Source organism: Meles meles, chromosome 4 (genome assembly GCF_922984935.1).
Source record: "Meles meles chromosome 4, mMelMel3.1 paternal haplotype, whole genome shotgun sequence".
Lineage (NCBI taxonomy): Eukaryota > Metazoa > Chordata > Mammalia > Carnivora > Mustelidae > Meles > Meles meles.
The window spans coordinates 163028798-163050960 of NC_060069.1; the positions used below are offsets into that span (position 1 = coordinate 163028798).

The 22163-nt window shown below is 62.5% G+C and overlaps 2 protein-coding genes across 3 annotated transcripts in view; both read right to left on the reverse strand.

Moving 5' to 3' along the window:
* Positions 1 to 22163, reverse strand: part of TSPEAR (thrombospondin type laminin G domain and EAR repeats) — a 67946-nt gene that overhangs the window by 6936 nt on the left and 38847 nt on the right. Inside the window, exons 3-9 of the mRNA XM_046003721.1 lie at positions 15190 to 15428; positions 13185 to 13275; positions 11798 to 11954; positions 9998 to 10129; positions 9386 to 9615; positions 8059 to 8245; positions 7301 to 7530 (exon numbers count right to left, since the gene is read on the reverse strand). Of these exons, the coding sequence (XP_045859677.1) occupies positions 7301 to 7530; positions 8059 to 8245; positions 9386 to 9615; positions 9998 to 10129; positions 11798 to 11954; positions 13185 to 13275; positions 15190 to 15428 (1266 nt within the window). The remainder of the gene's footprint in view (positions 1 to 7300; positions 7531 to 8058; positions 8246 to 9385; positions 9616 to 9997; positions 10130 to 11797; positions 11955 to 13184; positions 13276 to 15189; positions 15429 to 22163) is intronic.
* On the reverse strand, positions 17148 to 17951 carry LOC123939659 (keratin-associated protein 10-8-like). 2 transcript variants are annotated; one of them, XM_046001433.1, is made up of 2 exons: positions 17670 to 17951; positions 17148 to 17591 (listed from the first exon to the last, which is right to left on the reverse strand). In XM_046001433.1, exons 1-2 carry the CDS (start codon positions 17949 to 17951, stop codon positions 17148 to 17150), a joined length of 726 nt encoding a protein of 241 aa, XP_045857389.1. The 2 variants fall into 2 exon arrangements, with proteins under 2 accessions (XP_045857389.1, XP_045857387.1); XM_046001431.1 differs by having other exon boundaries at positions 17148 to 17951.

The window sequence follows — 22163 nt, forward strand, 5'->3', positions numbered from 1 at the left end:
CCAACCCCAGCCACAGGACCAAGACCAAACTCGGTGGCTCGAGGCGGCATTCTCTCCGTGCCCAGCAGAGGGGGCCATTGTCTCCTGCTGTCCCCGAACAGGCCTTGTCCAGCGGCTCCAGAAACGGGTCTGGACCTGCCCTGAGGAGCGGAAACAGGTGAGTTTCAGCTGAAACAGTAAGACTCCTCAGGACAAGGACAAGGGGACCCGGACCCCCCGGGGGTCACTGGCTCGGTGCGGGCGCGGGGACCTGGGCTCAGGCCCTTCTGAATGAGCGAGTCTGTGGCTCCACGAGGGGCCCGGGTTCTGTCCCTGGGGTCACCTCATCCCAGCAGGTCACAGACTCCTGGGGCCGCGGAGCCGTCAGCACGGTCCCCAGGACACCTGCTGGGGGCCCACACCCGCGCGGAGAGTCTCACGGGCAGTCCTGCGGGTGCTCAGACGCGAACGGGAGCATCGGTCCGCCGGACCACAGGCCGCCTCCAGCCCCGCGCTGGGGAAGCCACACCACTGGGAGATGCACGTGTGCAAATGCACGAGCCTGCGTGCACACCCACACCGCGTGCTCCCGCGTGCACACCCGCACGTGCCTGCACACACTACACCCCCACAGCCACGCGCGCCCACACCCACACCCACACTCACGCAGGCACGCGCACACCTCCAGAACATGTGGCCAGCGGGTGGTTTAACCCCCCCCCGGGCACCAAGGCTTCTCCCCGGCTCCCAGACGCGTGACCTCAGCCCGCTCCCGCGCCTTCAGGGCCAGCAGGGAGGCGGGTACAGATGGGGGTCCGAGGGGGGCTGTGGGAGGCTCCCGGAGCGCGGGCAGAGGAGGAGCCGGGGCGCGGCGGGTGGCCGAGGGGGTGGCTGGCAGCAGAAGGCAGGGAGGAGCCCTCGGTGCGTGAGCGGTTTGGAGGGTGTCGCCTGCCCCTGGTCCACGCCCCCACACAGCAAGGACTGGGGCGCCTCATACACTTCCAAGTCAGGTAAGCAGGGGTTTTTCAGTCTGTGTGTCCTCTGCACTGCTGGGGACGGACTTTACTGAAGTTATTCATGGTTTACCCGGAACCTAAGTTGAGCTCGGCATCTGGGGCTTTATCTGGGCACAGGGAGACCAAGACCCCCAGAAGGCCTCCCGGGGCCACAGCCACTGGCCGTCGATGACGCCTTCCTCCCCACACAGGGCCGCTGGAGCCCCTTGCAGAACAAGGCCAACCCCGCACCCTCGGCTCGAAGCCAGAGTGGGGGTTGTCTCTGCCCACGGCTGCGCCGGCCTGGACGCGGGGAGCAGGGGCCTCGGGCCTGCTGTCAGGCGGCTCCTGGATCCTAGGCGCATTAGGGACTCATCCGAGACAGAAGGAATTCCCACATCAAACAGGCCTGCCAACCCCTGCCTGGCACCTGGCGAGGTGGCCGGCACCTGCTGGGCTGGGCAGGCCCCTCCCGCCATCCCTCTGCGCGGAATTCCCCTGGGCCTGTCCCGACCGCCCCCGGCATGGTGCCTGGCAGGCTGCCCGAGCGCCTTGCCAGGATGATGGGTTTTCAGGGACTTGGCAGCCAGCCGCACCTGGAGCCCCCAACGGCCTCCCTCCCGGTGGTCAGAGGGTCCGGCTGGGCCAGGAGGCCCTTGGGTTCTGGCTTCGATGGAGCGAAGAGTCAAGGTCGGGAGTGCCCGGGGGCAGGGCAGGGAGGCAGGTGTGCTGCCGAGGGAAGGCCGGAGGCCCCCAACGGGCCCCGGGGCGGGGCTGCTGCTAACCTCACGGAAGGCAGTCGGCCAGGGTGGGTGAACCCCAGTTCCGGGGTCTCCGGGGGAGCAGCACCCTCCCTGGCTGATCTCTGGGTCTCCCCGAGGCCGTCTGCCCCCGGAGCAAACAGAAGGCGCCAGGAGGCAGCCCGCGTCCCAGGGCCACCCCACGTCCCAGGGCCACCCCGCAGTGCCGACCCCAAGGGGCACCGCCACCACCCAGCTCACAGGGACGGCTCTCGACCCCGCGTTCGTGTCCGCCTCCCAGCTGCTTCTGGACTCTCACGCGCTTGGTGCGAACGGAGCCTCGGGCGAGCCCCAGCTTCACCCACCGCCCCCACACGCTAGCTGACTGCCGGCAGCCCCTCTGCCCGTCCCTCCCTCACCGGCTGCCCCGTCCCTGGCACCTGAGACTCTCCCCAGGGGGTCCTGTGGGCACTCTGCCGGCCCTCACACCCATCAGCCGTCTGCCGGGCCACAAACCCCACGTGGTCAGTTGCTCCCTCCCCTCCCCCATGCTGGGTCCACATCCGATGACCGTGACTGCCGGCCGCACAGCCCGTGAGCGCAGGAGGCTGGATTTCCCGCGGACAGAGCTGCTGCCATCCTGGACACACCCGGCCCCCGGGCTCTAAATGGGGAGGCCCGGTCATCGGAGCCCAGTGTCTGCCGCCAGCAGGAAGATTCTGGAGTTCCTGGGGGTGCTGTGAGCCGCTGGCCTCATTCACACTGGCCACCAGCCCCGCACGGCCAGGGCCTTCCTTGCGAGCTGACCTCGGGTGCCCAGCGCCCCCCAGCTCCTTGCCAGCACCGTCCGTGTGGGACGTCCGTAGACATCGTTGCCCCACGCCCCGCCCCGCCCTCTGGGAAAGGGCCCGTGACGTCTTTCAAAGCTCCGGGCCTTGCCTGCTTCAAAGCGTACGGTCACGAAAGATGTTGTAAAACTTCAAACAGGAAACACTCAGGCAATGCCAGGACCTAAGAGGATTTAAACACAATGGGGGAAACGCTGGCAAACCATGAAAGTGGGCTGCTGCGGGATTTGAGGGCTCTTGACGTGTGAGGAGATGGGGCGGGTAAGGGAAGGCCTTGGGGCAGGGCGCGAAGCCGCTGGACCCCCGGGGCCTCCCTCGGTGGCCTGCAGGGTCAGGGGACAGTGATGTCCCCAGAGTTCTGGCTCCTGGGACTCCCCGCAGACTGGGTCGGGCGCTCAGAGGCCGCCCAAAAATGCAGAACAGCGGCCGCCGTCGGCGCTGGCTGTCGACCAGAGTCGCCGGGGTTGGGGTCCTGAAACCACAGGTCGGGAGCGTCTCCCAGCTGCCTTCAGCGCAGGCTAAGACCCTGGGAGGGTCTGCCCATCAACACTCAGCCTCTCGTCCCAACCTCCGGCGGACAGAGAGCTCTCAGAGGGACGAGCCACGCTCACAGGTGCAGGCAGGACACGCATGGCCCCAGGGACCCCTCCCAGGGCCCCAGGCCAGACCCCAGGCTCCCCCGCAATGATGGGGCCTCGTTAGGATGGACGGCCCCTTCACACCACACCTGTGCCCCAGCTGGGTTCCCTCACTTCCCGCCGCAGTGTTCTCATCTGTGAACTGGGCTGAGCGAGGGCGACCGCAGATCTGCCTTCAACTCTCTACCAACAGAGGAAAGGCTTTCCGGAGGGGGAGCAAGAAAGGTTGGCCCCGTGGGAATCCCAGCGTTTCTGTCCCGAGGCCTTCAGAAACAGGAAAAACCATGCCCCAAGCACAGGGCGGGGCCCACGGGCGTCCGGGCTTGCCGGGTGGGGCGCCCGGCCTGTCGTCTGGGGCCTGGGCAGGGGCCTGGGGGCCGTGGGCGACTGTGCCTGTTAAGGGGTCCCGGGAAACACCTCTGACTCCTGGAGCTCTAGGAGGAACACATGGGCCCCCTACCGTCCTTCACCACCCCTTCGCCTTGTCCCTCTACCAAGGAGCCCCAGCAGACACTCAGTGTCGGACCCCAGACCGAGGCTGCGGGCTCTGTCCACAGGGCGACTCCAGGATCAAGATGTCCCTGTCGGCCCTTACGGTGTCCAGACCGCCTCCCAGTGTCACTCCCGCCGAGCCTTGCCCTTCTCCAGGGTTTCAGTGGTGGGAGGGGCTCCGTGCCACCCCGGGGACGGTCCCCACATGCAGGTCAAGCCGACTCTGTGGAACAGTGACCACCCTGCCTGTGGCTCCTCGCACACAGACCCGGAGTGTTGCCCGCGGCGGCTGTCCGATGAGCTGGGGATTGCCGCTGCAACCCCAACCGCCCCCGCTCCCCTCTTTTTCCTTTTCGGGGAAGAAAATCCCCATCTCTGCCATGACCTTGTGTTCCAGCCTCTCACGGGTCCTGCTCCTCCCTGGGAGCTGCTCTGTCCTGCTCTGTGACACGGGTAGCGCTCTGGGGTCGCCGCGTCCACAAGCCCCTCCCGGGGGCGTCTGCTGCGCGTCCGTCCCTCCGTCCTGTCTTCACGCCAGCCACCGCGTGTCCATGCTGTCCTCCTCTTCCCCAGCTGGCCTCCTGGACTTTCCCCGCAGGCCATCGGGACTGTCCTCACCCTGGAACTTGCCTTCACCACCATCTGGGCGGAGCCGCAGCTCCCACTCTGATTGCCGGTGTCCGGCGACTCCGGGGCATACAGGTGCGCACGTCGTGGACAGCACCCTCCACCCGGCTCCCGTGTCCCACGCAGCTGCGCCCGCCAGCCGGCGCCGACACTGGGTGGGGGCTGACGGCCGGTGGGGGCTTCCCGCCTCTCCTCGGACGGAGAGGCCACGTGGCAGAGGAGGCCCAGGGGCCCTCGTCACACTTCACCGGGTGGGGACTAACCCTCGGTGGTGGCCTGGGTTCCTTCTCCCGCCCACGGCACAGAACACAGAATTCCTACTGGAAGTGGTGTCATTCGGAACCCGGGGAGAAACCCGCGGTGTGGCAGTCTGAGCCTTGCGGATCTGGTGTCCGGGGCCAGCGTCCCCCAGCGGCCGGCACGGTCCCGGGTCCGGGAACCCCTCGTTGGCCCCATTGCTCTCCACTCCCACGTCGCTCCTTCTGGATCTCCCGGGTGGATCCCTTGGTCTATCTCGTCTTCTCATCCTGCATCTAGACGTTCCCCTGCCTCGACTTTCCAGTCTGGTTGACGAGTATCTTCCTGCAGGGCCAGCAACCGTCTTTTTAATGCCCGGAACTGTCCCTTCATGGCATTTGGTACAGACTTTGCCAAGGGGATGTCTCCTGGAGTTCTTCTGAAGGTAATTAGAATTTAAAGGGCAATTAGGGTAATTACAATTTCCCAAATCCCTCGTGTTCCTCGAGTTAGCTGGGTTTGGTCCAGCGCGGGTGCACGTCTACACGTGAGCTCGACTGTTTCGTGTCTCGGTCCTTTACCAACACCCAGAGGCCCCTCACTGTCCGTTCGTGGTCCTGGGGAGGACGGCGGCGGGTGGCTCTGTCCCTGCCAGGCGGTGGCTCCGGGAGAAGCCCTTGATGAAGAACAGGGCTCCACCGGGGCCTTCGGTTCAAGTGCAAAGAGTTGGGATCCCGGTGTTGGTAGCCATAGGACGACCATCTCCCGGACGCCCTCCCAGCCTGGCCGGAGCCTGAGTCCTACAAACGCCTGGTTTGTCGGTTCTGCTCAAGACCCGGCCAGGGTGACCACGTGGCCGCAGGCGGCTCCCTCCACGCTCATTACGGGACCCTGTTCTCGGGACACCCTGGGGCCTGCTCCCCGCCCCTGCCTGTCCGCTCCCTGGAAGCACTCATCCCGCATCACCCTTCAGAATGAAGCCTTCCGTTCCCGCGGTCGCCCCCCCACCGCTGGCTCCCGATGCACGGGCACGTGGACCCCCTCCCTCAGCTGGGCCTCCACGTGACCCCGGTGCCCTGGGAGCTCGTTTACAGCCTGCACGGTTCCCCACGAGCTGCCGTGTGCCTGTCACTGCGCACGCCCTTCCACAGTGGCTCTGGGGCCCGTCGCATCCAGGCCTCCCCTCGAGTCCCCACATGGCCGCCCAGGGTCGGCTCCCAGACACTCCGGCACCTTCCGTCTCACGGGCTGGGCTCTAGCTCCACGGGGCATGCGACGGGCAGACCCCATGCCAGCCCGTCGCTGAATGCTTTCCAAATTGGCAAACCCACGCCCAGTCCCGTTGCTGGGAACAGCTCTGCCCCCGGCCGGCCCAGCTGTCTTCTGGGGTCCTGGCCTCATGGCGATGGCGGGTACCGTGGAACTTGCTCATGCTCAACGACCCGTCCACCGCTGGACCGAGCGACGGAACCGCTGGGGCTCCCATCCCGGCTCGGCCAGGTGTCGGTCCTGGGACGCCTGTGCCTCGGCGTCCCTGGGCGTGAAGGAGACCGCGGGCAGCACTCAGCTCGCAGGGCAGCGGTGAATACGGCCGGGAGGGGGCGGGCGGAGCTCCTGGCTCCCCTACTGTCTGCCAGCCCGGCCCCGCGCTCAGCCCCTGAGGCCCGCATGGAGGCCGGTGGCTGCGATGACTCCTGCCTGCCGCCGGCCCGCTTCTTCCGGGCGCCCCGTCTCCGGAGTCGCAGCCCCAGGAACCACCTCCTCCTGCCAGGAGACTTGGGCCGTCCTCGTGCTCACCCCAGGCCGCCTTAACCCCCAGGAGCTTCAGTGTCCCTCTGCGGTTGCCCCGGACACCCCCGCGCTGGGCACACGGCCCAGCCACCACCCCCCCTGCCTGTGGCCACGGGGGCCACTCTCTTGGCTCTTCTCCGCGGCCTCCTGCGTACACATGGCAGACCGGCCGCCCTCCTGCAGCGCCCCCCCCCACCCCGTCGCGTGTCCTCACGTCCCTCCCCGAGGGAGTCGCACTGACTGCCAGACAGACAAGCAGAGGGATGTTCCGGAAGGATCAGGGAGGGAGGAGTCCTGTTGGCGGTGACGGCTGTCCATGGTGATTGCGGCGAGGAGAGGACGGGGGCCCACAGCTCCATCGGGAGCGGGGAAGGCAGCCAGCACCCCCCGGTGTCCCAAGATGGGCGGCGTGCATCCCCACCCCGTCCCGGTCCCTGCTTCCCAAGACCCTTGGTCAGCCCCGGAGCCTGGACGATGGCGTCCCAATAAATCCATGCAGCCCCTCGTTCCTCTGCACTTGGCCAGACTGCCATGGAGCGTGCAACCTGCTGAGGGACTTCACGGTCTGAAGGGACAGTGTGCAGTGTGGTCCCTGCCCCCACACTCGGGCCGGCCGGGGACCTGCTGTCCGGCTGCCCCGGGACAGGAGTCTGACGCCCACGGGCCCTTCAGACGGCTGGGGTCTGGCCAGGGGCCACGAGGCCCGCTGAGCACCCCGCGCTGCCCGGGAAACTCCGTGCCAGAGGGAGGGCAGGGCCCCCTCCCGCCTCAGTGTCGGGCTCATCTCGGGGCGGCCCGGGCTCAGCCTGAGCCTCCCACGGGGGACGGTGCCTGGCGAGGGCCTGCAGCCGGGCGCGGGTCCCGGCTCTCCGGGTCCCCTGTCTCTGGCTGCCACGCGGCAGAAGCCGGGTGACCTGACGGAGGCGGGACTCGGGGCTCCCACGGCGCCTTACCAGGAAGGCCTGGAAGAGCTGGAAGGAGCCCAGGACCCAGACGTACAGACACGAGTGCAGCCTCGTGGACGTGCCGTTGAAGGCGTTGGCCACCACCAGGAACGAGTAGGGCCCCACGGTGAAGAACTCCCAGTCGTAGGCACCGGACGTGGCGATGGTCTGGTTGGCCTCGAAGAGGCGCGTCCTTGGGTTCCACTTGTAGATGACGCTGTCGATGTTGTGGTTGTCGCCTGCGAGCCAGCGGCCGCCGTGAGGGACGCCAGGCAGACGTCCCCCCGCCGCGGTCGCTCAGGCCACCACCGCCCCAGAAACCAGGCCCCCAGCCCCGGCCAGGCCTGGCCCCCACTCTGCACCTGCTGCGTCTCAGGGTTTGTGCCCCGAAGGCACGCAGCAACGTCCCGCATCCCTCCAGCGACTGGCCGCACCGCCGTCCCTCTGCCAGCCCAGCAGCTGAGCCTCCCACCTCCCCACGAGCAGGTTCGTTAGTTGGTTAGTTAGCTGGTTAGTTCGCCGCTTAGTTTCAAATGCGGTGGTCGGGCCGCACCCCCGCACCCGCCGTGCGGACCCCCACGCGGACGGTGCACCTGTCTGTCCTCCTGCCTGGGCGGGAAGGAGGAGCTCAGGTGTGTTTGCCCAGATGTCACCGGGCCAGGTGTGATTCGTCGCGATTTGTTAACCAGGTGGAAACAGACCGGCAGGTGAGTCAGCCTCCCCCCCCCACCCCGTGGGTTCCGTCCCTGTGCGTGGCCACGGCCTACCTTCCCGGTGGTTGGCCACGGCCAGGAAGTACTCCCCAGCCACCTCGAAGGCCTCCCAGTCCCGGGCGCTGTGGGTGGGGACCCTCTGGTAAGGCGTGAACCGCAGCTTCCTCTGACTCCATTTGTAAATGACAGAGAACTCCTGACCCTTCTCATTCGGTTCGAAATTAGCCACGGCCAGGAAGACCTGAAAGAGAAAGCCCGGGACGCTGGCTCTTGCCGGGTGTGCGAGGGGCCTGGCGCTGTGGCTGCCGAGCGCCTGTGCCTCCGTGGGTCCGTCCGTCACGTCTGTGTGTCCGTCAGCCGGTTGTCCCCATTTCCACCCCCAGACTTGGGAACGGCTTCATGCGCAGACTGTCCCTCATGCCCGGCCCTCCTCCCTCCCGGAAGCGCACGCTTGTCACGTAGCGGGGTCAGACACAGGTGCTGGGCCTGTGACAGACCCGGAGGCAAGCTGGCTGGGTGTGGGGGGCTCGTCTGCTGAGCCCGGGAGCCAGCGTGCATCCAGGGAGCCCTGCGCCTGCATCAGTGACGGGACAGACCTTTCCCCCTGGTCTTTGCTGAATTTTCTGGTATTTCTTTGAGGCAAAGTTAACATCTTTTATATGAAAATGTCACCAACCCAAAGGCCAGAGCACTAGTCAGCCATTCGCCACACAGGACGGGGAGCGCGGGGATCGAGGCTAGTCTGGGGCGGACTGCGGGGACAGGAGCGCAGAGCCCTGTTCATCTTGCTCCCTGGCCCGTCTGGGGGCGGGCTGAAGTGAGGGCAGGTTGTGCCTGGCGCACAGGAGCTGTGAGTGAGCCATTCGGGGTGGGGGCAGGGCAGTGGCCCCAGGACATTGCCCCTGGAGCCAAGGGTGTAGACGGAGCTGGTAAGACAAGGCGTCGTGCTGAGGGCATCCCTCAGACCCACCGTCCGGGCCCCTGCCCACTCCGGGCCCGGCAACGAAGGAACTGCCCACGAGGGTCTCACCCCCAGCTCTGGCCCGTCCCCGGCCGGGAGTCTGGCCCCTTCCCCAGAGACTCCCACCTCATTGACCGGCTCGTCAAATGGGCCAACGAGCTTTTAGCTCAGCCCCGATGGGTCTACGTCCAGCCGGACCGCAGGGTGGGCGCGGTCGGGCCTCGGTTCTGCAAGAAGCCGAACAGACTTCACGCGCTGGGATTAGAGACGCCGCCAACTGCCCGGCAGTGAAAGCCGCGGAGAACCCAGGTAGGACTCTGAAACCACGAGGAACACTTTCCCGGATCATCAACACGAGCCGTCCCAGCCTTTGGGTTTTCCCACGAGAAGGACTGAGACGGTCTCCGGGCGCGCACTCGCCTTTTTCCCGATGGTGAAGTGTCTCCAGGACTGGGCTTGGTGCGTGCGGATGTTCTGGTACGAGGAGAACTTGCCGTCCGTCCACTTGTAGATGGCGGACGTGGCTTTGCGGTTGGCGGCCGCCACGAAGAGCCCGGCCTCGGGGATGGCGAAGACCTCCAGGCCCAGCGTCTCGGAGCCGGTGAGCAGGCTCTGGTGCTCCTCCACATAGTCCAGCTTCTCTCCGGCGGCTGCGGCGGTCGGGCCTGTTGGGGCCTCCCCGAGCGGGAGTGCGACCCCAAGGCCCCACGCCCAGACACCCTGCGTCTGCCGCCGTCGGGCATTCTGGGTGCTCTGGGCAACCTCGACTTCTCACCCCCACGAGGGAAGGCCCCGCCGGGAGCGCTTGGGGGAACCGCACGCCTCCAGGGTCCGGCATTGCCGCCTGGTGTCTGTGATCCGAGGGGCAGACAGGGCACAAGGAGGCTGCCCCCTGGGGCCACGGGGACTAGACGCGGAGGGGTGACGAGCCCAGCTCACACGACACAGGCAGGCCTGCTGGCCTGGGGGGTCGCTGCCCGCTCCCGAGTAGCGCTGGCTCGAGAAGAGCCCCAAGTCCCAGAGCCGCCTCACCTGCTAACACGGAGACCCACTCGCTGCCCACACACAGGAACAGTCCCTTCCGGCTGGCGTCGAACCAGAACTGGGCGTCCTCCTTTTCGGTGCACGGAGGCCGGGAGCCCAGGGTCACCTTCAGGTTGGTTTCTGGGGGAGACAGGGAAGGGGAGCGTCCGGGCACAGGTTCCTTGGAGGAAGACGGAGCTGGGAGGTTGCCCCCGACCCAGGCAGTCCTGCCTTTGCCTCTGCACACACGCGGGGACCATGAGGACACAGGGGTCTCCCACACAGCCCCGGGGAGGAAGTGAGGTCCCACGGCAGGACGGAGGCCGCGAGGCTCCCCAGCTGGCCTCCCTGCCCGCTGCAGAGGCCGGTCCACCGTCCTCTGGAAAAGCCTCCGTCATCACGGCCTAAGGCTAGTTTTGCTTCGTTCCCCAGCATTTGACCCCATCACTTCCGATGGCTACACCTCAGCTCGGGCCAAGTCACATGGTCCTGATGACGCTGCGAGACCGATTCACAGCGACGTGGGCGCTGCTGCCTGCGCTGGGGGCAGCTGGGCTCACATGCCTGCCTCCTGCCTCTTGTTCCGAGCTGGAACCGGACAGAAGTGAGAAATTTCCACTGGGCAGGGAAATCATTTTCCTCTGTGTCTCTTCTTCTACAATAAAAATTATTCAAAATTATACTGTTACTATAAAATTATTCAAAATGTCATGGCAATAAATGGCATCAATATGTAGACTATTTTTTCGAAAGATTTATTTATTTTAGAGCAAGAGACAGCAGCAGTGGATGGGGAGGGGCGAAGGGGGGGGAAGGAGGCTCCCTGCTGAGCACGGAGCCCAATGCGGGGCTCGATCCCATGACCCTGAGATCACGACCTGAGCTGAAATCCAGAGCCGGATGCTGAACCGACTGCGCCGCCAGGGACCCCAGTTGGTAGACTATTAAAGTGCTCCACGACGTGAACAAATAAAAAGCAGCCGGGGTGGGGGGGCGCCTGGGCGGCTCCGTCGGTGGAGTCCAGCTCTTGGTTTCCGCCCAGGTGACGGTCCCAGCGTCCTGGGATCGAGCCCCGTATCGGGCTCCCTGGTCAGCAGGAATCTGCTTCTCCCTCTGCCCGCCCTCACTCTCTCTCTCTCATTCCCTCTCTCAAACAAATAAATAACATCTTTAAAACAATGGCAGCCGACCAGCCTGTGTTGCTGGGACTTGGGAAACCCAGGCCAGGACTGGATTGTGGGGGTGATGTGCCCGGGGCTCCCCCGACTGCTGGAGTGTGACCCTGAGGCTCAGGAGGGGCGGGGCTGTCTCCCTGGCGGAGGGTGGTGGGAGGGGACGCGGCAGCTCCAGGGCAGGCGTGTGGCTTACACAAACCGCCCAGACCGGACCTTCACACCTGGAGAGCACACACGCACACACGCACACACGCACACACTAAAGAGAGCAGGGCGGGGCGGGGTCTGAGGTGTAGATGGCTGCCAGAGGCAGTCGCGGATGAAGACCCCGCATACTGGTGGGGGCAAAGCAGGAAGCAGATGGAAGTCAGAAGGCTCAAGGGAAGGAACATGACGTTAGGGAACAGCTGCCGGTGTCCCAAGCAGGACCAGTGGGACACCATCCAAGTGGGGTTTGGTGGCCACTGGGCAAGCCTCCTGGAGGAAAGGTGGATGATGCTGGCTGGTTTGACGGAGACAGTCCTCTGTTAATTTGATAATCACCCTCCTGTCTGCTCCCAGGGGACGTGGGAAAGCGACGAGGCTCGTGGGGCCACCATTGGTGAAGGAGAGTGGGTGGTGTTGACCTACTAACCATAGGGATATTTTAGCACCTCATTATCTTCTGGCTTCCCTGTGACACCCTGCAGGACAGGAGGGATGGACAGCACGGCCAGCTCGGCACTCCTGCAGGGACAGAGCCGTGGGGTGGCATCTGAGCCAGGCAGCAGGACCAGCTGCCTCACCAAGCCCTGTGGAGAGATGGATGGTGCGTTCAGAACCTCGTCACCAGAATGCCAGGACCCCTGGTCTCAGCCTGTCTGGACCCTGGGGGAGGGGTGGGAATGGGGGATGGTAGGTCCATCGACCACTAGAGCTAGGAGACAAGAGTCTGCTGATTGGCTGGGGGGCTGGGGAGCGCTGAGAGCAATGGTGGGGAATTCTATATCATTCTAAGGTAATTGAGTCATGGAAGGGGTTTTTCCTGTGAACTAACCTAGGGTGACTGGGCTGTATTGCTCATCCAACCATCTGTCCTTTTGTCTGTCCATCCACCCACCCATCCATCCATTCACCATGTGTCCATCCATCACTCAACCAACCATCCATCCATCTACACATCCACTCATCCATCCACCATCCATCCATCGCTTCCTCATCCATCCCTCCATATGTCCATCCATCACTCATCCATCCATCCATCACTCATCCATCCATCCATCTACACATCCATTCACCCATCCACCATCCATCCATCACTCCCTCATCTATCCATCCATCCATCCATCACTCGCTCATCCATCCATCCATCCATCCTTATGTCCATCCATCACTCGCTCATCCATCCATCCATCCATCCATCCATCCATCACTCATCCAACCATCCACCTACCATCCATTCATCCATCTACCATCCATCCATCACTCACTCATCCATCCATGCATCCATCCACTATGTCCATCCACCCACCCATCCATTCATCCGTCCACCCATCCACCGAAGCATGCCATCCATAAATATTCATCAAGCACCTGTCGTGTATCCGACATGGGTCTAGACACCACGCAGCACAGAACAAATCCCTTGCACTCACGGAACGAGCTCGCCGGCTGCAGTCTAGGGGAGAGGCAGGTAATGAGCACCCAGTTGGCCTGAGGGCGGTCAGGGCTGCAGGGGGTGGGTACAAGGCCCATCTTCTCTGAGGGGTGGGGGAAGGCTTCCACAGAAGAGGACACGGAGCAGGGCCCTGAGGGTAGAGGGTGTGAGCTGTGGTGGCCGTGCGGATGTGTGTGTCAGGAAGAGGGAACGCGGCAAAATGTGCCCGGCCGGTAAGGGGAACCAGTGTAGCCCTGGGCTCCCTGATCCACGTGGCACACACCCCAACCTGTCAATCGGAGCATGAGGACAGCAGGCCTGCGGGGACGGACCCTCTGTGAGCACTGGGGTTGGGAGCGGGGCGGGAAGCCGCTACCTTACTTACCGTGAACAGGCCTTTGGTCCTCTTCCTGCTGCCGATGAAGAACCGGGCTCCTCGCACTGACAGGCCGGCCGGGAAGGGCACGTCGGCCATTCTGAAAACATTGGAGGGCGGTTTTAGGGCCACGGGGTGGGGGGGGCGGTGCTACAGCCCATTTATGGAGAAAAGGGCAGGGGGAAGCCGCGCAGGTGAGACATTGGCTTCCCGGGGCGGCTGTCACAAACACCACGCACGGCTTCAACAGCAGAAGATCCCCGGCTCTGAGGCCGGAAGGGGGTTCCTCTAGCCTCTTCCAGCTGCTGGGGGCTTCTGGTATCCCTGGCTTGTAGCCCCTGCACCCCTCAGCCTCTGTCTTCGGGTGGCCTTCTCTGTGCCTCTTCTCCTCTTCTTAGAAGGACACTAGACTCTGGGCGGGAGGTTGTCCAGGACAACCGCAATTGAACTCGATCGCACCTGCAAAGACGCTGTCTCCAGGCAAGGTCCTATTCCGGGGTTCTGGCGGGCCTCCGTTGGAGGCCTTTGCCCTGGAACAAGAGTCGTCCGCAAGTGTGGCTGCAGAGTTGTCCACACAGTGGCTCCTATATCTCTCGGGAACCTACCATGGCTCCCACTGGCATTGGTCCCCAGCTTGCCCAGGCTCCCCCAAGCCTATGGGGGAGAAGATGGTGTCTGGTGGGGAGGGGTCCTTGCTGGTGACCTGGGAGATGTTGGAAACGTGGCCAGAGCTGGACTTGGATGTGGATGTGGCAGGTGAAGCTTGGGATTGGGAGGGGGAGGTGGGTGCCTGCTGGAGGGGAAGGTCTGGCTGAGCCTGCCGGGTGGACGGGTCAGGCATTCGCGCTCTCCACACTGCCTCCTGCATCTCGATGCCGTACCCTCCCTTAACACACCTGCCCCTTCCAGGCTTGCATCCGGCTACCGCGGGCCATGGTGCGGCCAGTTCCTGAGCGCCATCCCAGAACGCGCCCTGCTCCCGTCGCAGCTCCGATCACAGCGCGCCCTCCACGCACCCGCGAGGCCTGTGAGGCCCGATCCCAGGGCCCCGATTCCTCCTCGGGCACCATCGCTGCAGCCCCGGTTCCTTCTGCCCCCTTCCTTGGCCCACGCTCCTCCCCGTCACCGAGCTGTCCCCACCGCTGGGTCCCCACCGTCATTGCCCAGTAAAGGCGCTGCTCCACCTGGGGGGCGCGCGGGCCACCGGTAGTAGAGATGTATGTAAACCACGGGTGTGAATGCAGGGTTCCTTGCCTTACGGACTCAGTGTCCTCTAACAAAGCAGCGTGAGTCGACCTTTGCAAGTCATATTTGCAATAATGATAGATTTAATGCAAACAGCACAATTTATGATTAAAAAAAAAGAGTGCCCAGCGCCCCTGAGCCCTTCTGGAAGCGGAGGGTGACGGGCGTGGTCAGCAGCTGGCAGGGCTGTGGGGCCCCCTGCCTCCCTCCTTGGTCCGGCCCAGCACCCAGGGGACGGCGGGACAGGGAAGGCGCGCTGGCCTGCGAGGGCCTGGGGCCCGGGTGGCGTGGGCAGAGGGTCCGACCGCGTGTTTAGCTGGAGCTGTAGTGGCCGCACACTCCCTCGGCCCCAACCAGCAAACCGGGTCTTGGGTCGAACCATGTGCTGAGACCACAGAGCCAGAGCTGGGCTCGAGTCGGGTGCCGGAGCTCCTGGTGGGTTTGCTCTGTGGGCTTTCGCAACGGGGACATGCTCGGCAGGCGCGCCCGTCCCCCAATGCCTGCCCGGTCCAGCATACCCGGCCTGGGCTCCTGGGTCCGCCCCACCCACGCCCCCTTTCCGGGGGACGGGTTTGGTCTCCGACCCCCGATGACCCTGGGTTCCTGCCCCAGGGCGTGGTTCCCAGAGGCTGTTTGCCCACAAGCCCAAGCGCCCACGGTGCGCACTGCACAATGCCGGTGGTGCCTGGGACAGCCGCCCCGCCCCGCTGCCCTGGGCGTGTCTGGGCAGGCGGCACACAGCCCCCTCCCCGGGTGTCCTGCTACCTACACGTCCACCGGGAGGCCGCAGTCCGTGGTGAGCGAAAAGGATCCTTCGGACACCGCCAAGACCAGCGTGTGCCACTGGCTGTCCATCAGAGCGGGACTGCGGAAGGTGACCCGGGTTTGCCAGGCGCCTGCCGTGTCCTGGCTGAGGAAGAGGAAGTGCAGCCGGGTGGGCGAGTAGCGCAGGCCGAGCAGCAGCGCGTCCGGCTCCTCGGCCAGCACAGTGAGCAGGTACTCGTTCTTCTGAAAGACAGGGTGGAGCCGGCAGGTAGGACGGGGGAGTGTGGGGCGGGGGAGGCTGGACAGGAGAGGATGGGGCAGGGGAGGGGAGGGGAGGGCAGGCCAGGGGAGGGCGGTGACCAGGTCTGGGATAAAACCGAACAGCCCGGCTCCCACCTATCAGGACGGCGACTCTCGAACACGCAGGACACGTGCTGGCAAGGTGGCCGGAGACGAGAGATTGGAACGGGGAGTGCAGGCGCGCCCTGGGGGCGGGGGGTTGCCATTCACTCCCTGGAAACGCAGGACCCAGCAAGCCATCTCCGGGCCAGAGCGCGGATGGAGGGGTGAGTCCCGGGGAGAGACATGATGCGGACTGCATCGTCCACAGGCGCTCACGTGCAGAAGCGGCCCAGGGGACCCGTGGTCTGCCCGTGCGAGGCATGGTTACTCAGCCTTGGACACGTCCCAGCGTTCACACAGACGACCCCAGAGGCCGTCACACTAAGTGGAGTCAGCCTGTCCTGCAGGACACGGGTCACACGGGTCCCACTTCCCTGAGGGCCCTGAGCCGCCACGTGCAGAGACAGAGCTTAGAACGGGGCGGGGGCTGGGGGAGGCGTGGCCGTGGGGCTCCGTGGGGAGACGGGACAGTGGCACCTGGACAGGGGGACGGCCGCATGGCAGTCTGAGGGCCACATCTCGCCTCCCAGCTCCGACCACTCACACCTGAACACCCGTCCGAGGCGCTCAGGGGCCCCGGCTCCGAGGCCACCGCAGCGGGCGGCCCCAAGCTGGGCGCTCGAGCGGGCGTGGAAGCCAGACTGCGTGCTTCCCCCAAGCCTCCGTCTCCTAAAACCACGACCCCCGCCCAGGCCACGAAGCCGCGGACATAGTACAAGCCGCCACGGTCCCCATCTTCGACCTAACACCTCACCCAGGAAAATCCACTTGCCACATGTGGGTCACACGGCCTGTGGTGCTGAGGGGACATGGAGGCCCCATCGCTTTCCAGGCTGGGACGTGGCATCCGGATACCTCCACGGCAGGGGAGCCCTCTCCCATGTGGCAACTCTTAGGGAGGGGGAGGTGAAACGTGGAAGCCAAGAACCACGTCAGGACGAAATCCTCACAGTGGGGCTGGGGACATGAGACAAGGGGTCGGGAAGGGGCATTGGCGGCACAGCCACGGTCCTGCTGGGACAGGAATCACCACGTCCCTGGATTCTGACTTTGGGCATGCAGGGTCCAGCAGCCCTGACCTTCCTGGGCCGGGGCGTGCCTCCCACCCCGGGTCCCTGCCCTGCGGGATTTCTCAGTCCCCCATTCCGAGAAATGTTCCCAGATGGAGGAGACCAATGTCTGGTCAGACCCCTGGACTGCCCTCCCCCATGAGGGTCAGAGGAAAGGAAGCAGGTGCGCTGGTGAGAGTTTATTGGGGTGTCTGAGCAGGCACTGAGAGGTCGGCAGGTGAGGCCGGGGGACACGAGCCGAGAAACTGGGAGGGAAGGATGGGGACCCAGCAGCAGTGGAGGCCCCTCCTGGGAGCAGGAGCCCTGGGGAGCAGCGGGGTCAGCGTTCTGGGGAGCTTTTAGGTCAAGGTCAGGTCAGCAGAGTGGACGCATGGAAGACCTGGGTGTGGGCAGCCACCGAGCACAGGTCAGGACCAGACTGAGGGGGGCTGGGAGGACCACCATCACCGGGTGGGTCCTAGCCCAGCTGGCCCCACGGGAGACAGCCCCGTCAGCAGCAGGACGTCTGGGCCGAGGCGGGCACACAGCAGGCCTGGCGGGAGCCCACGGGGCGGCAGAGCAGGGACACGCAGGAGGCCCGGCGGCAGCAACTGGGCTGGCAGGAGGAGGCGGGGGCACAGCAGGGGGAGGCGGGCACGCAGCAGGCGGGCCTGCACACGGGGCGGCAGAGCAGGGACACGCAGGAGGACGGTCTGCAGCAGGACGAGGAGCAGGGGCTGGGCTGGCAGCAGGAGGAGGCTGAGCAGGGGGAGGGCCCAGAGCAGACAGGGGTGCAGCAGGCAGGCTTGCAGCAGACAGGGGTGCAGCAGACGGGCTTGCAGCAGACAGGGGTGCAGCAGACGGGCTTGCAGCAGACAGGGGTGCAGCAGACGGGCTTGCAGCAGACAGGGGTGCAGCAGACGGGCTTGCAGCAGACAGGGGTGCAGCAGACGGGCTTGCAGCAGACAGGGGTGCAGCAGACGGGCTTGCAGCAGACAGGGGTGCAGCAGACGGGCTGGCAGCAGACAGACACACAGCAGTCTTCCTGGCAGGGGGAGGAGCTGCAGCAGGAGGGCTGGCAGGAGCTGGTGCAGGCTGACTGGCAGGGGCTGGACCCGCAGCTCACAGGGGTGCAGATGAAGGTCAGGCAGGAGGGGGCACAGCAGGGGGGGGCGCAGCAGGGGGGCTCGCAGCAGCTCTCTGGGCAGTCGTCCACCTGCCAGGAGTCGGGGCAGGCGTCACAGGAGCCGGGCAGGCAGACGCGGCTGCTGTAGCTGCAGTCGCTGGAGCAGACGGACAGGGTGGACGCGGCCATGGTGGGGGCAGTGAGGCTGGAGGAGGCTGAGAGTGTGAGTGTGAGTGTGAGTGTGTGTGTGAGGTGCTGGGCTGTCTGTCGGCTTTTATACCCGCCGAGGTGTGTGTTGTCCAGCAAGAGGCTCGGTGAGACTTCCCCTTCCTCGTTGCTGTTTTGGCTGAGTCCTGGGAGTGCTTATTACCGCCAGTTTGTTTACCCGAGAGTGTCTGCTTGTAAAATGCCTGTTGTGGTCTAGGATGGGGTTGGCCCCTGACTTTGTTCAGGTCTTTAAGCAAACAGCATGGGGACCACCTAGTGTCCTGCAGCCCCGGGCCGGACAGCCTGCCCACCGCATCCTGCTTTCAGCTGTGGTTTGCTGGGGTGGGGGGTTGTTGGGGTGGGGCTGTGAATCCCAGTCCCGGGGAGCAGGCAGGACGCAAACCCAGGACAGGTGTGCGCGTCAGCTGCCGGTGTCCCCCACACGGAGGGCTGCATGGTGGTGATCAGGGATGAGTGGGAAGGCAGACAACATGTCTCAGCCCGGAATGACCAGCAGGAACGTGGTGAACTTCAGAGGAATGAGGATGACCTCAAGATCCCGTGTTCACCACACGAGATGTCCAGAAAGACGGATCAGCCACCGGGAACGTTTCTCAGAGCAGAGGGCAGTGGGCTCTGCCTATGTGGGATTCTGACACCGTGTGGGAGGAGATGGACAGAAATCGGTGCACGTGTCGGCGCACGGGCGAGCTCTCTCACCGACCTCAACACCCTAGATGTTTCCGGAGAGACTGGCACCGGCCTGCTGCTCAGCGCAGACGTGCGACCGGATCTCTAGAGTTGCAGGGGGAGGGGTCGGACCACGGCCTCTGTGAAACCGCCCGGTGAGCGGAAGGTACAGCCCTTCCCTCGTTAGAGCTGTTCTGGAAAACTGCCGCCCGAACACCGCCCGCGGAAGCATCCCCAGACCAGCTGGTCCAGCAGAGTCGACGCAGAAACAAAGAGAAGGAGAATGTAGAAAATAACAGGGGGAGCCTGGGGGCTCAGTGGGTGAAGCCTCTGAGCCTCTTCGGCTCAGGTCATGATCACAGGGTCCTGGAATTCAAGGATGGTTCCACTTATGAACATCAGTCAATATAAACCCCACGCTACCAGCATAAGGAGAACAGTACAGGCTCATCTCCATCAATACCGAAAAACCGTTTGACGACATTCCATGGTGAACCACTCAACAGACGAGGAAACGCAGGAACCACCACAGCATCATCAAATATCTGCGTGAAAACCCCTCAGCAAACATCGTACTCAACAGGGGAAGACTGGGAGCTTTTCCTCTAAGATCAGGAACGGGACAGGGATGCCCCCTTTGGCCACTTCTATTCATGCCGCTACTGGGGTTCCCGGAGAGCAGCTGGACAATGAAATAGGTAGAAACAGTCTTTTGCACTGTTTTGGATTGGGTTGGATTCGGACTGGAAAGGGAGAAGTAAAATCACGCCTGTTCACAGGTGTCATGACCTTATATATAGAAAATCCTAAAGACGTGTTAGCACTAGTAAACGAATTCAGAAAAATGGCAGGAGACAAGGTCAACACACAAAAATCAGTTGCGTTTCTATACACAAACAATGGACAACCTCGACAGGAAATGATAAAAATAATTCCATTCACGATTCCTTCAAGAAAGAATGAAATACAAGGAATTGGCCAAGGAGGGGGAAGTCCCGTACAACGAAAACTATGAAACGTTGGTGAAAGACGGTAAAGAAGACATAAATAGTGGAAAGGCAGTCCACGTTCACGGGCGGGAAGGCTCAGTGTTGTTAAGATGTCCAGACCACCCAAAGCAATCTACAGACGAAATGCGATCCTGGTGGAAATCACAATGACGGTGTCCCTTTGCAAGGACGTGGATGGAACTGGAGGGTATCACGCTGAGCGAAATAAGTCAGTCAGAGAAAGACAATTATCATATGACCTCTCTGATTTGAGGAATTTGAGAAACAAGACAGAGGATCACAGGGGAAGGGAGGGAAAAATTGAACAAGACGAAACCAGAGAGGGAGACAAACCCTAAGAGACTCTTAATCTCAGGAAACAAACTGAGGGTTGCTGGAGGGGAGGGGTGTGGGGGGACGGGGTGGCTGGGGGACGGACACTGGGGAGGGTAAGTGAATTGTGTGAGACTGATGGATCACAGACCTGCGCCCCTGAAGCAAATGATACATTGTATGTTAATTAGAAACAATCACAATGACGTTTTCACAGGAAGATCAAACCACTCACACTCAGTTAGAATCTTAAGGGACCTGAATAGCCGAAACAATCCCAAAAATACAAAGCTGGAGAACTCACACCTCCTGATTTTGCAAGCACAAAGCTACAGTAATCAAAGCAGGATGGTGCCCACGTGAAAACGGGGTCGGGGGACGTATAGACCAATGGAACAGACCGGAGTCCGGGAACAAACCTTCACCTTATAGGTCAGATCAGCTTTCACAAGGACACCAAGTCCATTCAACAGAGAAAGGACAGTCGTGTCTCGTCTTGTCTTTTAAAGATTTTATTTATTTATTTGGGAAGAGAATGAGTGAGATCACAAAAGGGGAGAGGTCAGAGGGAGAAGCAGACACCCCACTGCGTGGGGATCCTGATGCGGGACTCCATCCGGGGACTCCAGGATCACCACCTGAGCCGAAGGCAGTTGCTTAACCCACTGAGTCCCCAGGTGCCCCAGGGCAGTCTGTCCCACAAATGGTGCTGGGAAAACTGATGACCCACGTGCAACTGACTGAAGGGGACCCCCGACGTCACACGACACACAAAAATGAACTCAAAATGGATCCAGAACCTAAATGGAAGACCTAAAACTACAAAACTCTTGGAAGAAAACACAGGAGGAAAGATTCGCAACACTGGATTTCACGAGGATTTCCTGGATACGATACCAGCGGCACAGGCAACATAAAAAACAAAACAAAACAAAACAAAAATTGGACTTCATGTAAATTCTAAATATTTTTGCATCAAAAGACAATACCAATGGAGAATCAAAGGTAACCCAAAGACATGGGAGGAAACATGTGAGAATCACGTTCTGATCAGGGATTAATATCTGAAAGGCAAAAGAACTCCCAAACTCAGTAACAAAAAGCCAAACAACCCAATTAAAAATGAGCAAAGGATGTGAACAGACACAGAAGATGTACAAATGCTGTGACCAACGAGCACATGAAAAGATGCTCAGCGTCACTCATTATTAGGGAAACCAAATCCAGCTACAATGACAAGCGCCTTACACCCATTAGGATAGATACACAATGTATATAATACTTACGTAAAAGGAAACACAATGTGGAGATCACATACACAATGCACCTGTGCATTGTAGACATGTGTGTACATGGATATTATGTCTAATTGATATACTGTAACCAGGAGAAGATAGCGCACGTTGATGACAATGCGGCGAACTTGAAGCCCTCGTGCGTAGTGAGCGGGAGCAGGCACTGGTACAGCCGCTGTGGACGTCAATAGGCTGGTTCTTCAAAAAATCCACAGGGGAGTTACCGTACGATCCAGTAAATCTACAGGTATACGTTCAAAAGAACCGAAAGCAGGCATTTGAAGAGACACGTGTCCGGCTGCGTTCACAGCAGCGATATTCACGAGAGCAGAGTGCAGGGGCCCACCGAGGGACAGACGGACAAGCCAAACGGGGGCCGTCCACGCAGGGAGCCGCGGTCAGCGCTAAAAGGGCAGCAGGTCTGCCTTCAGCATCACTGAAGCGTGACGAGGACATCGGTCAGAGAAAGACAGCCACTCCACGATGCCACTGACGTGAGGTATTTCGGAGACAGGAGATGGAAGGGCGGGTGTGAGGCCGAGGGCAGGGGCTGGCGAGGCCATGCTCGTGGGGACAGGGATTCACCTTCCCGGGAATGAGAGGAGTCCTGGAGAGGGACGGCAGGGACGGCGGCAAGACACTGAGGATGTACTAAGCGCCGATGAACAGTGCGCTTGAAACTGGTTAGGGCGGTAGACGAGGTTATGTGTCTTTGCAATCAAGAAAAACAAACGGAAAAAAGAAAAAAGAAGAAGAAGAGGGAGCGATCAGGCCATGAAGAGACCGGGAGGAAATTCACACGCCTGTGAGTGACTGACAACAGCCAGTCTGAGAAGTCTCCGTGCTCTGTGCACGAGGAAGGACCCAGCTAGGGGACAGGAGACCAG

Excerpts from the sequence above, each read along its gene's own strand:
- LOC123939659 (XM_046001431.1), bottom strand. The coding sequence starts at position 17,951 with ATGGCCGCGTCCACCCTGTCCGTCTGCTCCAGCGACTGCAGCTACAGC.